Source organism: Ursus arctos, unplaced genomic scaffold (genome assembly GCF_023065955.2).
Source record: "Ursus arctos isolate Adak ecotype North America unplaced genomic scaffold, UrsArc2.0 scaffold_7, whole genome shotgun sequence".
Lineage (NCBI taxonomy): Eukaryota > Metazoa > Chordata > Mammalia > Carnivora > Ursidae > Ursus > Ursus arctos.
In genome coordinates, this window is record NW_026623089.1 from 65300522 (window position 1) to 65314960 (window position 14439).

A 14439-nucleotide genomic window follows, 5' to 3' on the forward strand; every position below is an offset into this window, starting at 1 on the left:
CTGGGGAGGGAGGGGAGGAGAGGGATCACTATTTTGTATCTGAAAGGTATAAAACATAAGCAGAGAACATAAAGACCATGAGGGCACAGACCATGTAGACATCTGGGACAAGAGCAATCCAGCAGAGGAAAGAGCACACACAAAGGTCCTGAGGCCAACATCGTCTTGATGTGTTCAAAACATGAGAAGGCCTATGTGATCAGAGCCAAGAGAATGGGGGGCGGGGGGTGTGTGGAATGAGGGAAGTCAGAGGGGAGGCAGACCACAGAAGATCTTTCAAGCCAGGGTGAGTAAATGAGATGCAGGGTTTGGAGCAGAGGGGCACGATGGAACTTATATTCCCCTCCCCTCCTCTGTCCACCCACCTACCTGCCCTCAACACTGGTTGCTTTATAGGGGTATTGTTCTTTTGGGGTTTGTTTTTGTGTACTTACATTTAATAGGGTCACTCTGGCAGCTGTGTTGAGAAGAGACTGCCAGGAGACAAGGACAGAAGCAGGAAGGCCTGTTAGGGGCATAATACAGAGAGAGGTAAGACAGGCTTAGACCAAAAGGGAGCAGCACAGGGGTGAAGTGGCTATGTTCTGGATGTTTCAAAGGTGGAGGACTTACTGATGGACCAAATGTCAGCCTGAGTGGCAGCGAGGAGTCGAGGAGGACTCCAAGATTTTCTCCTGCACAAACCACCACTCACTGAGATAGGGAGTGCAGAAGGCACAGGTTTAGTTGAGGAATTTGGATGTTTGCTTTTTATTCTTAGTATGAAGAAGCCTAATAGGTGTTCAAATGAAGATATGAAATAAACAACTGTATGTAGAAGTGGAGGCAAGAGAGAGCTGTAGGAAGCATTATCTTTAGCGGGTATTTAAAGCCTCACGACTGGATGAAATCCACTGAGGAGGAAGTGAATGTGGATAAAGAGATCCACAGACTGAGCTCTGGGGCTGGTGACAGGAGGAGGAGGAGGAAGGACTCCCTGAGCTGGGGAGATGGAAGGGGGAGGCTGAAAGGTAGCTAGAGTCCTCTGGGCACAGTAAGGAGAGGAGGGAGCTGAGCACAGAGAGAGCACCGGAGATTCCCAAAAGGTTCCCTTCAAGTCCTCACCTGCTGGTCAGTGCAGGAATGTGCGGAAAGTACCCAAGGCTGGGTAAAGAATCCCCTCTAATTTCTACATCAACCCCCAGCACACACACAAAATCCAGAAGAATCCCTAATCCTTATACATTATATATACAATTAAACAAAGAAAACTTCTCAATGTCTGGCATCCAATCAAAAATTACCTTGCATGTAAAATAGGAAAATACCACTCACAACAGGAGAAAAGCCTATCTATGGAAACTGCCTCAGAAATTCCTCAGATGGGGGCACCTGGGTGGCTCAGTCCTTAAGTGTCTGCCTCAGGCTCAGGGCGTGATCCCGGAGTCCTGGGATCAAGCCCCACATCAGGCTCCTCCTCTTCTTCTTCCTCTCCCACTCCCGCTGCTTGTGTTCCCTCTCTCACTGGCTGTCTCTCTCTGTGTCAAATAAATAAAATCTTAAAAATAAATAAATAAATAATAAATAAATAAATAAATAAATAAATAAAAGAAATTCCTCAGATGATAAAATTAGTAGAAAATAACATTAAAACCCTTATTACCATATATTCTAAATGTTCAGGAAGCTAAAGGAGAGAATGAGAATAAGTACCAAACATGATATATGTATATGCAAATTGAACTTCTAGAAATGAAATTAAATGTCTGAAAGGGAAAATATAATGGATGGGATTAAGAGATTAAATATTGCAAAAAAGATTAGTGAATTTAAAGATATGACAATAGAAATTATCTAAAATGACACACGGGAAGAAAAAAAGATTGGCAAAAATGAACAGAGCATCAGTTAGGCAAATTCAAGTGGCCTGATATTTCTGTGATGTAGTCACCAGAGGAAAGGAGAGGGAGGGGCAGAAAATATATTTGAAGAAATAATGGCTAAAAAACAATCCAAATCTGATAAAAGCAATAAATTCACAGACCAAAGAAGTTTAATGGAACATGAGGACAAGAACCATGAAGAAAACCATACCAAGGCACATCACAATACATCATAACTGAAATCCGTAGAGCAGTAATAAAGATAAAATATTTTTATTTTTATTTTTTTTAAAGATTTTGTTTATTTATTTGACAGAGAGATCTATGAGGAGGATCTATGACAGAGGAGATCGCTCTCTCCCCAGAGAGAGAGGGAACACAGCAGGGGGAGTGGGAGAGGAAGAAGCAGGCTCATAGCGGAGGAGCCTGATGTGGGGCTTGATCCCAGAATGCCGGGATCACGCCCTGAGCCAAAGACAGACGCTTAACGACTGAGCCACCCAGGCGCCCCAGATAAAATATTTTTAAAAGGGAGATGTTAAAAGAAAAAAACACTGTACAAAGGAATGAAGAATGGCCATAGACTTCTCATCAGGAACAATATAAACCAGAAAACATTGTATTAGAAGAAAAAAAAAACTGCTCAGTTAGAAATCTAAACAAGAAAAATACCATTCAAAAACAGAAATGAAATAAGGACTTTTTTTAGATATATGAAAGCAGAAAGAACTCATCCCCAGCAGACCTGCTCTTCAAGATCTGCTAAGGGAATTACTTCCGGCAAAAAGGAAATGATAGCACATGTAATTTGAATCTACATAAGGGACAGAGGCATCCTAGACATGGTAAGTATGTGGGTAAATATAAAATACTTGTTTAAATCTATTTAAAAGAGAATTTTCTGGAAAATATGGTGTATATATATATGTATATATATGTATGTATATATACAGGGGAATATTATTCATCCTAGAAAAGGAAGGAAATCCTGACATAGGCTACAACACAGATGAACCCTAAGAGCATTATGCTAAGGGAAATCAGCCAGTCACAAAAGAACAGATACTGTATGAGTCCATTCATATTGAGGTGCCTAGAGTATCAAAATCATAGGGAGAGAAAATAGGATGGTGGTTGCAAGAGCTGGGAGGAGGGGGGAACAGGGATTTGCTGTTTAATGGAGACAGTTTCAGGGTGCGAGATGAGTTCTGGACATGGATGGTCAGAAAACAAAGCGAATGTGCTTAATGCCACTGAACGCACACATAAGATGGTTGAGATGGTAAATTTCATGTTATGCATATTTTACCACAATTTTATAAAGAGAAGTGGCTGCTTAAAACAAAAATAACAAGGGTGTGGGGTGAACAACAAATGTAGAAGTAGGACTTCCACAGCACAGTTAATGGGGAGGATGCAGGTAAAGCATTGTGAGGTTCTTACACTCTACATAAAATGGCACAGCACATACAGGTGGACCACGTGAGAAGTAAAAACCTATACCATAAACCCTAAAACCACCACTAAAATAACCTTACAGGATGTTATTCCTAATTAGCAACAAAGAAGATAGAATGGAATTACAGAAAATGTCTCTATGCACTGAAAAGGCCCAAGCAGAGACATCCCAGTAGCAGTAAGCAGAGGTATACACCTACACCAAAAACTATCATGTGTGAACTTCAGATATGCACAATTATGTCAATTACACCCCAAGGAAGCTGTTTGAAATCGAAGCAGAATAAGCTTCCTGGACAGGTATAAGTTCTGTGGTAGTCATCACATCTTTCCAAATACATCCTCTTCTCTTTTCCTCCTGGGACATCACAGTATTGCACTCCCTGTTCTCTTTGAAATCAGGTGTGGGCACATCACTTGCTTTGGCCCACAAAATACAAACGGAAGTGATTCTACCCACTCCTGATGGGATCATCCTGAGCTAATGCACCATTGATGCTGGCTTCCTCTCCTGCCCAAGTGATGGTGGGAGTGTGTGTTTCCATGGGACTTGGGTCAGCCTGGTCTACGAGTGCTCACATGGAGCCAGCAGGAGCAGGGCAGGCGGTCTGAGTGAGAGATGAACTTCACTGTGTCAGTCACAGACATGTTGGGAGATCTTTGTCACTGCAGCTAATTTAGCCCATCCTGACCAAATATTCCCTAACAACAGATGTGTCCGACTACAGAGGTGGTAGTTTTGGATGGCCCCGGAAAGCAAATGGGTCTAGTGGCCTCTGAAGTCTCTTCCCACCTGAAGAGTTATATGTCACAGGGGTCACCGGTCTGGGTGTTTAACTTTCAAGCCTTTACCTACCTGGGCAGAACTTGGTTCCTTCTCAAGGTAATGCCCAGATATTTCTGAGTCCTCAAGGACCCAGACACAAGTTGGCTCATGTTCCTCAACTTTAGCCACCAAGTAAAGTCACCATGCCTCACAGACTGTGACCAGTGCTCTCCACCAAGTCTAGCTCTGCCAAGGATGCCATAGCTTTCATTCCCAATGCCACTGCTTTCTGGAACACCAAGGTCGTGCTGGATTCTCATTCCTAGGCCTTTTTAAGGCTCCCCACCCCAAGGGGACTGGATCACTCTGTTCTGGGTCCAACCCTATGCCTAGGAGTCTAAAAGGCCCCTCAGTCATTGTCCAACTGTGCCCACTGGTCCCTACAGTATTCCACTGTCCCACCCCATGTGGTTCTCTGCCAGTCCTGGGGAACAGGAATCCTTGTGAGGCTGGCAGCCCCCTGAGGTTCCTAATTGGTCATTAAATGTGAAACACTGCCAGAGAGCAAGAAGGAAAGTACCAGGTACCATGGGGCGCCTGGGTGGCTCAGTCGTTAAGCGTCTGCCTTCGGCTCAGGTCATAATCCCAGAGTTCTGGGATCTCTAGGATTGAGTCCCGCATCAAGCCCCGCATCAGGCTCCCTGCTCAGTGCTTCTCCCTCTCCCACTCCCCTTGTTTGTGTTCCCTCTCTTGCTTCCTGTCAAATAAATAAATAAATCTTAAAAAAAAAAAAAAAAAAAAGGAAAGTACCAGCTACTTGCAGGACCCATCAACCTAAGGAGGAGTGGGTTGGAAGAAATCCTTCTCCCCTCATTTCCTGTAGACAAATCTCCAATGCGCGTAGGCTTTTGGAAACCTACTTTTACTCTATCACAAACCTCCCCTAAAGAGAAAGGAGAAAATAACTGGAGAAAACACTAATTTTGCAATAAGCTTTCCTTTCACACCATCAACAGCACCTCAGAATCAAAGCGGTCTCTGAGAGTTTCCAGGATAAATTAATTTTCTCTCAAAGATCCAGTGACTAGGATGTGAGGACTATTTCACACTATTATTAAAAAAAACTTAGCTCCTTCAAATCTCAGCTCAAGTATTTCCTTTTCCAGTTGTGATATCTGGCTTTTTATTTGCAAACTAAATGGTTTCTTTGGGTAGTTTTTCCAAAACAAAGAGTTTTCCCCAAAGGTATATGTAAGTCTTCATGGTCTACAGAATAGAAAACTGTTCTCAGCTTTGAAATAGCAGCTTAATTTTTATTTCTATCACTCTGTCCAGGTTTCAGAGATCTTGAGGTCCAGTTTCAGTCAATAACCCAGCAATCACTGTAACCCAGTGATTCCTTTCTTATCCACAGAAGTTTCTGGCAGGAAGAAAACAGAGCTAAAGAATGGGATCCCTGTCTTTCTTCTGAGATAATTTCAATCAGATTAGCCTGCTATACTCAGTAGTGTAAATTAAAACATGCAGAAAACCAAATAAGAAAGCAACAAAGTATCTCAGCTATTGAACAAGAAACATACAAAATCATCCTAGGAAATTACAGTTATCACAATATTTCAGCATGGGGCCTTCTCTCTCTTCCTAATTTGCTATTAGGATCAGAAAGAATAAAATATAGAGCCAAATGGCTATTGGGGAAGAGGGGCAGGCCTCAGTCAAGTCTGATGCCAATTTATGTGGAGGATGGAGCCAAATGGACTAGGAAAAAATGTATTTACTAGCATTTCCCCATAGTCCAAGTTACTTAGGAACTTAGCCAAGGCATATTTTTAGTATCCTACTGTATCTTTTGAATAAAGTTGGGTCTTACAAGTCAGGATGTGGCCCTGATCATGCTCAGATGGAGCAAACTCCTAACCAAAATTCTCTTCCTAATAAATGTTTCTCTCTGCATTTCCAGCAGAAGGGGATTCTGAATTCAGTTTTGCGCCTTAAATCAAAATACCCAGTCAACCACTCCTAACCTTAGTTGAGGACCAAGAGATGCTTCCTGCCTGTAAGCTAGATTCCCCCACAGTGGGATGCAGAGGGGCCAATGTCTATGGTCTTCTGGGCGCACCTTAAGCTTCTGATAGTTTCCTCCAGACACCAGCTGAGCCCTACAGGCAGCGGCCTGGCAGGTTTGAGCGAAAGCTCAGTTTCACCGCGGGTAAGCCAGCTCCCTTGCCCACGGGGCTGATCTCAAGCTGGACACCTGGGTCTACTGCCACCTAGTTACACATTAACCACGTTCCCAGATTGATCATGAAGGTAGTCTCTGTGGAAGGAAGGCTTTTCCTGCCTGAGAGCTGCTAATGACGACAAAGTCTTTCCTGAGGAGCGCCGATCAGGCAGGACTGTCTTCCCACTGCAGGCACTTGGCCACCTCTATCCAAGAGCTAGACCCCGCCGTCCCCAACGCTCGGTCACCCCCAAGCCTACGGATCGCAGGCCCCTCCCCACCCCTGCGACCCGACCTTGGCCAGCCGCACCCCTCCGTCCGCGCCCCGCCCTCCCCGAGCCGCGAGTCCAGCCCCCGCCCCCCTGCCCGGCGCCACCAGCCCCCCGGCCTGGCCTCCCCGCGCCTAGCGCCCGCCGCGGGCTGCGTGCGCACGCGCGACCACGACGGGGGCCGGGCCTCGCGCCCCCTTTCCTCCTCCTCCTCCTCCTGGTCCTCGTCCGGGCCCGGCGCGGGGCGGGTGGGGGGTGGGAGGCGGAGGCCGTGCGCCTGCGCGGAGCCGGGAGTCCGGCAGGGCCGCAGCCGCGGGGTGGCCGGCGGTTGCCGTGGGGACCGCGGGCCCCTCCTTCCTCCGGTCCCCTGCCCCAAGCCGTTCCCACCGAGACGCGGAGGACGACCCCACCCTCCGTCCCGCCGGCCCGGCCCGAGCTGCAGCCGGTGACCGGGCGAGAGGCGGTGCCGCTCCCAAGATGTCGCAGACGGCCATGTCCGAAACCTACGGTACGAGGCCGGCCGGGCGAGGCGGGCGGGGGCGCGCGGGGCGGCGGCGGGGGCCGGATGGCGGGGGCGCGGGGGCGCGGGCCCGCCTGTGTGTAGCATTTACGTGATCTGCTTTTTCAAGTTTCCTCTTGCTTTTTCTCCGCGCTCGCATCCGTAGGCTTTTCCCTTTCTTAGTCCAGTTTCAGTAGCTCAGGGTTTGGGAAGCCAGTTCAAGACTTTGCTCTCCGATGTCGTCCCCAGCGAGGGATGTGAAGGACTTAGGGCGACGCCTGCATTTCAGTGTGTTCCTCGAACATTCCAGCTTGACCTTTCCTGGTTTGGAATTCCTTTCTTTGCCCTGGCGTTACAATGAGAAGTAATCGATAGACTAATCCATATCTTCCTTCGGAGACCTCTCGCCTTATTTATTTCTCTGTTTCTCAGTCTCTCGGGCTTTTAGTCCTTTCTGGGTTGCATTACGGCTATTTATAAATGTGCCTTTTAAAACCACAAACACCCTGGAAACAGAGCCCTATCTGTTTAATCCTTGCTTCCCCTAAAACAGCTACCCCTGGAGGGGCCTCCACAAATAATTTTTGAGTAATGGAAAGCCTTCCCATATACTGTGTTTTTGTTTTGTTTTGTTTTAGCCCTGCTTGGTAAAAATAAATAATATCCTACACGTCTCCTTTGCATCAGGCTTGAGGAGATGTTTACCAGTCTCTGATCATTTGTTCAGATGTGTGCATTCTCAGATTAAGACTTTGGGAGTTTTACAATCCCAGGGAGAGGTTCAAGTTCAAAAGTATGTACCTGAACTCAGATCACTTGTGCTGGCATGCTTGCTGCTTGTTCAACAAATAAGTATGGAATGGATGATGGAGCCAGCAACGTGCTAGGAGGCGCTGTCCACACTGCAGGCAACACAACAGGCGTGGTTCTGGTCTCATGGAGCATGCAGTCAGTGGGGGATACAGAGTTAATGCCATCATGACACTAACGAACGAGTAGTTAAAACTCCAGGCAGGAGTTCTAAAGGATTGTGCTCTAGGAAAGGATGTTAGAAGGAAACCTGACCCAGACTGGGGAGCCCAGGAGGTAGTAACCAGTCAGCATGGCAGAACAGCAGATGTCCAGGTCCAGACAGCCACAGAGAGAAATGGAGCTTCGGTAAGGGGAGGCTAAACAGTGGGCCAAAGGTGAGGGTGAGGTGCAGAGGGCCTTCGGAAGGTTTCCACCTTTCTCCTAAGAGGGGTGAGGTCACAGTGCCTTTGCTTCACTTTCAGCCCCTCCTGTGACTTGTGCTTGCCTTGTTCTTGGTGCCACGTGGGGCATTATATCTATTCCTAGAAGGCTTAGGAAATCCTCCAGAAGTCGATGGCATTTTACGTGTTGTCAGAGCTGCAAATGGTCCAGTGCATCCATGTGGTCTGGTTCTCCCTATAGAGAACCACAGTCAGAGATTTTGTAAAGAAAATACATTTCTCTAGCAATTTTTGGCTGTGCTTTTGCTTTTCTTTATTTTCAAGTGCTCCTTACCCGACACTTTTTTTCTTTAACCCAGATAAGGAGCTTTAGGGAGGGGTGGAAAGTCTAAATAAGAAAACCAAATGGGGATTATGAATTAGTAAGAAAGGACTGGAAGAGTGTGGGAGGTAAAGCTTTTTCATTTGTCTTATATGAAATAACTTCACTTTAAACACAGTTAATTGAACTTTTGAGCATCACAGATTAACTGATTAAATGATGATCAAAAGACTTTAACCAACAGGATTCTTATGATACCTCCCAAATACATTTTTACTTTTTTACTTGCAATTTCATCTTTTCCTCTAATAGAGGTAATTAGAGGAAACTAATGGAATAGAAAATTAGTTTTAGAAACAGCAAATGTGGCAGTTGAGATTGTGAACCTAAAATAAGAATCAGCCAAAAGTCCTAAGCTGTCACCTTCATTTATCATTGACATATTTGCACAGCATTGTTCCCCCAAAAGTAAACCAATCATTTGCCTCTTAGGTAGATAGCTGGCAAAGAAATGTGTGCCTAACCTTTAAACTCCTTTGTGCTCTACGGTCATTTTCTCTTCCAGAAAAGAAGGCTCTGTTTAGCTCGACAGGGATAGGATGAAAAATAAAGAAGCAGTGTTTACAAAGTACCATTAATGAACTGTATCTACCTGTTTTTTAGCATATTAAGACAATATTTCACCTTCCATAGACTGAGTAGTATTCAACTTTTTGCTGCCCTGAAACTATATAACCACATACTCTATATAATATTGAATACTGTATATAATATTGTAATACAAAATTGAAATCTTAGGTTTCAGATTGAAACCCTGGATCTGAATAGTTCTAAACTGAAACAGTGTTTCCCAAATTATTGTTAGATTCACAGCATTCTTAAAGCCTTGGCCAGTTAGTATGGCTTAGAACTTCCTGAGGAACTCCAGCCATCTAAGACTTGGGAAGTCAGAAATTGGCCCTAAGTAATTCCTGACACCAAGACTTGTGAGCTAGAACAAACAAGTTGGATAGGTAGTACCAAGCAATGATGGTCAGAAAGGAACTACAAAATGTAAGTGGTGCCAAAAATGCTAGGGGAAAAAAAGTAAGGACTAAAGCAGTCTACCACTGAGGAAAAATCTAAGATAAATCTCTGCACTTTGGAGTTTATACTTTCTACAGTGAACACAATTTGTGAAACAGGAACACAAATGGTGAGTCTTGTGCTGATTTTTATTACAATATAGTCTTAATATTTTTATTTTGAAAACAGTATTATAGTATTTACCACATAATTTGGAGAATTATCAAGAGATTTTCTTTTAAAAATATATCATTATTGACTGTTGTGGGTTGAATTGTATCCCCCAAAAGATATGTTCAGGTCCTAACCCCAGGTACTTGTGAATATGACCTTATTTGGAAATAGGTGTAATGTAATCAGTTTAAGATGAGGGCCTGTTGGGTTAGGGTAGGCCCTAATCCAATGACTGGTATTCTTGTAAGATGAGAGAAATTTGGGCATAGACACATGCAGAGAGAATGTGATACAAAGACGCAGGCTGTGATTGGAGGAATACATCTACAAGCCAAGGATAACCAAGGATGGCTGGCTACCACCGGAAGCTAGAAGAGGCAAGGAAGTTTCCTTTCCTAGAGCCTTCTGGGAAAGCATGGCCCTCCTGACACCTGGTTTCGGACTTCCAGCCTCTAGAACTGTTAGACAATAAATTTCTCTAGATTTAAGCCATCCAGTCTGTGGTATTTGTTATGGCAGCCCTAGGAAACTAATACATAGGCTTTCGTAGTTAGAATAGAACTCATGGAGAAATTGGGGCTTAATAGTTGAGGAGGATATTTTAGGCAAAGGAAATAATATCTCTAAAGTTATGTGGTACCAATAAAGTATAAAATAACTTACTGTTAGAGAAATCACCAAGATAGCCATTACATTAATTTCATAAACGACAGGGCGTGTAAACAAGGTCAACAAAGGAAGCATATAGGGGCGCCTGGGTGGCACAGCGGTTAAGCGTCTGCCTTCGGCTCAGGGCGTGATCCCGGCGTTCTGGGATCGAGCCCCACATCAGGCTCCTCCGCTATGAGCCTGCTTCTTCCTCTCCCACTCCCCCTGCTTGTGCTCCCTCTCTCGCTGGCTGCCTCTCTCTCTGTCAAATAAATAAATAAATAAAATCTTGAAAACAAAAAACAAAGGAAGCATATAACATCAGGATACAGGACATTTCTCTAAATTGAATGCACTTATTATGTTTAATGTTCGTATTTTTCTTTTTCTCATTTGCTGCAAATGGGTGAGTTTGGGGAACACTACACCAGTGGGTTTCTAACTGGTGTGCCCCTGAGTCCTCTGGTGTGTGGAGACATAGGTTCTGATGGAGTAGATGTGAGGCGGATGGAGGTTCCACACCTGATCAGCTCCCAGGCAGGTGCTGTTGGTCCAGGGCCCGATTACCAAGACCCTATGCTATATGATGGCTCCAATATCATAGACCTTTGAAAATACTGTTCTTTAGAAAAGCAAAACTTAATGGTAATTTTCACAGTCACTTTAACTATATAGCATATCAGTTCTTGCCTGTGAATGTCTTGCTCCTAAATCTTTATTTCCAGTCATATCATTCACTCAGGCTTAAAAGCTTAGATTCAGCTCCCTACCTAACCATTCCATTTGGATGGTCTGTGCAATCCGAACACAATGTGTCCCAAACCCAACTAATTACCCACACCTGCTCCCCAACCTTCTGTTTGTCCCACGTACCCATTTACCCAAGAGAAAGTGAAAACCCATTTTTAATTCTTCATCATCCTATCTCCTGAGTCCAGTCAGTTTCTGTCTTTTAAACTGATCCCTTAACATAGTTCAGGTTACCGTTTACCCTAGAAGAGGCAAGGGAAGGTGAAGTTGGGGCCAGGTGAGTGGATTATAAGGCAAGAAGCCCCATCGTCCCGAGGTTCTTCGCTACAGGGACTTGAGCAGCCGAGCTGGTTGTTGGCCTCTTGCGGCCTGGCAGCCGTGGAGCTGCCGTGAAGCAGCGTCTGTGGCTCGCGTGCAGGAACAGACGCGAGCTCCTCGGGCAGGGATGAGCTCGGTGGTTTCTGGCAGTGGTATGTCGGAAGGGCTCTACGCAAAATTTATTTGGGGACCCAGACTACTGGTAACATATGCCACAGCTTCGTAGGGATATCATAGTGACGTAAGTAAATGGTATTTCCAAAGCTGTTTGTGCTCCTTGAGAAATGACTCTGTGTAAGCATAAATGTGAACTTTATTTCTGACAATAATCGTGGTAATATCTCTTCTGTTAAGGACCGTGTCACCCACATTTTTTGAAAAGTATCTTGCACTTTGGGCCCTTTGTATGGAATTAGCCATGGTAGGATTCTTTTGCAAGGTTCAGTACTGTAGTCGTCACTTTATCATATGTAACCAGGCCACTGGTTGATGTTCTTTGCTCTGAATATTTCTTTGGAATGAGAAGAAAGCTGATGTTTCTTGAATTTCTTCTCAAGACTGTTGGAATGGATTTTTTCCCCATTCCTGAGAATACCGTTAGGATACATGCCAGTCGAAATAGTTTGAGGGAAAACCTATGAATCCTGTGTTCCGAAGTGCTTGTCTCTGCCACTGCTTCCTCTATCAGTATGATCTTGATAATGGACTAAGTTCTGTAAGTTTGAAGAATACTTTTTTGCTTCTTTGTAGCTGTGAATATAATTTAAAAGCTAAAATGACATGCAAGATATTGCTACTTAAAGGATGGACAAAGCAGGGTAAATGTAAAGAATGGCGTACTATAGCACCGTAATACATAAATCAAACACTGTATAACTGCAAGTGCTCTTCCTCTGTAACCCTCCTGTAAGCTTTCCAAACCAAAATAAGTTTATGGTGAGAGATTTGACCAATAGCAATACATCCCTAGCGTAATGATGGCTGTGATGCCTGGAGAAAGAATGCTTTGTGGCTCTGCCATAGCCAAGGGCACCCCTACACTACTCAAAAGGGCAAACTCTTGTATGACAATACTTAGTGATGTCAGTTTTTTGATTCTTTCTATTTCTCTTATGTGCTGTGTCTTTGGCATTTAAGTCTTAAAAGCAGCTAACAATATTTAGATATGGGGGCAGGATACACTATTCATAACGTGCTAATAAATTATGAATGATGTATTTTGGAGGGAGGTTTGTAATTTTTCAAATATGAATTTTTAATCATGTGGGAAAAATTGGGAACTTTAAAGCAAAGCATCTCTTTCTCCTGTGTTATAATTTAAAATATTGTTATATGTAGTGTGCTCCCTTAGTTACAGTACTGTTTCTCTTGTTCATTTGCATACACCTGTTATTACAGGAGCCCTCATCGAATAAACACTACATCTTTGCACTGCCTTTGGGGACTTTGCATATCTTTTTTTTTTTTTTTTTAAGATTTATTTTTAACTAATCTCTACACTCAGTGTTGGGCCTTGAACCCACAATCCCAAGATCAAGAGTCGCACGCTCTACTGACTGAGCCAGTCAGGCACCCCAGGGACTTTGCGTATCTGTTTTATAATTTGATCAAATCTCAGTTGTGACAAAGAAAAGTTTTCTCTCAAGATGAGACCATAAGTTCTTTGAAAGCAGGGGGCTGCTGAGGTGACTTTCTGTCCCTGGTGCTGTGAACGGCTCCTAGACACAGCCGTCAGGGACTGCTGAAAGCACGTTTGATGTGATTCCATTTGAGAGGTAGCGTTTTTCCTCTCAGGTACAGAATAGGAAACAAAAGCCAGGTTAACAGAAAAACCGACTTTAAGACATAGTTTTCTTTTATGGTAGAAGTCAAACAAATTTTACATTGTGTGTAATATAAATGCAACTCTTAATTAAAACCTCTTCCACAGGGGCACCTGGGTGGCTCAGTCGGTTGAGCATCTGCCTTCAGTTCAGGTCATGGTCTCAGGGTCCTGGGATCAAGCTCCACATCGGGCTTCCTGCCCAGCAGGGAGTCTGCTTCTTCCTCTCCCTCTGCCCCTCCCCCGGCTCATTCTCTCTCTCTCTCTCTCTCAAATAAATAAAATCTTAAAAAAAGAACAGCCCTCTTCCACCTACCACATTTGCTTGAACTAAAGAGGTCACACAGTGCATCCTTTAAGAAATAGATGCCCTTCTGAGACTTGGAATCTGGAAGCAGTTCCAGTGCACGGGAGCAGAGAGCTATGGCGGTACTTCCCCGGCTTTCTGGAGCGGCAGGGCTGGAAAGCTGCCGTCCTGTTGAATGAACCTAAGGAGAGAACATGTTGATCAGGTGGAAGCTGGTCAACGGTGGAGGTGGATGTGGACGAGCTCTGGAGGCTTTGGTGTATCCATCAAGCACCTTGGGGGGAGACTGGCCCTCTGCTCAGGAGCCAGGGGGCTCTTAGGGGCACAGAACCCTACTGTGGTGGCAGATGTAGCAGATGATCTGAATCTGTGGTCACTAAACATTCAAATGCCTGGCATTTGGTGGTTACCAAGTAAATAGTGGTTGAATGAACTCCCCTCGTCTAAATCCCTGCTTACTTAAAACCTTCTGATTATAAATTGATTCTATATGAGCAAAAAATGAAAGACTTTAAAATTATGCTTAACAAAATTTCTGTTTAATAAATAATCAGTGATTAGCTCTTTGGTCATTTTATTGGGCAGAATGCTTCCTACTGCAAGTGATGGAAAACCCAACTCAAAATGCTGTCGGTAATATGAAAAACGTTTTGTTTTGTTTTGTTTTCAAGTAACTATAGATGAGGAGGTTGCAGGATTGGCTGATTCCAGAGCCCGGCTGTGTTGGCAAGGACCTAAGTGCTTCCCATGTCTCCCCCCTGGCCA

The 14439-nt window shown here is 44.3% G+C and overlaps 1 protein-coding gene across 2 annotated transcripts in view; it reads left to right on the forward strand.

Moving 5' to 3' along the window:
* The first annotated feature begins 6834 nt into the window (after positions 1-6834).
* RAB4A (RAB4A, member RAS oncogene family) overlaps positions 6835-14439 on the forward strand; it is a 54661-nt gene continuing 47056 nt past the window's right edge. The window contains exon 1 of one of the 2 annotated variants that reach the window (XM_057308448.1): positions 6835-7084. In XM_057308448.1, coding sequence (XP_057164431.1) covers positions 7054-7084 — 31 coding nt within the window. In that variant the 5' untranslated portion in view covers positions 6835-7053. The remainder of the gene's footprint in view (positions 7085-14439) is intronic. The other variant, XM_026504224.4, reaches the window with a different exon arrangement.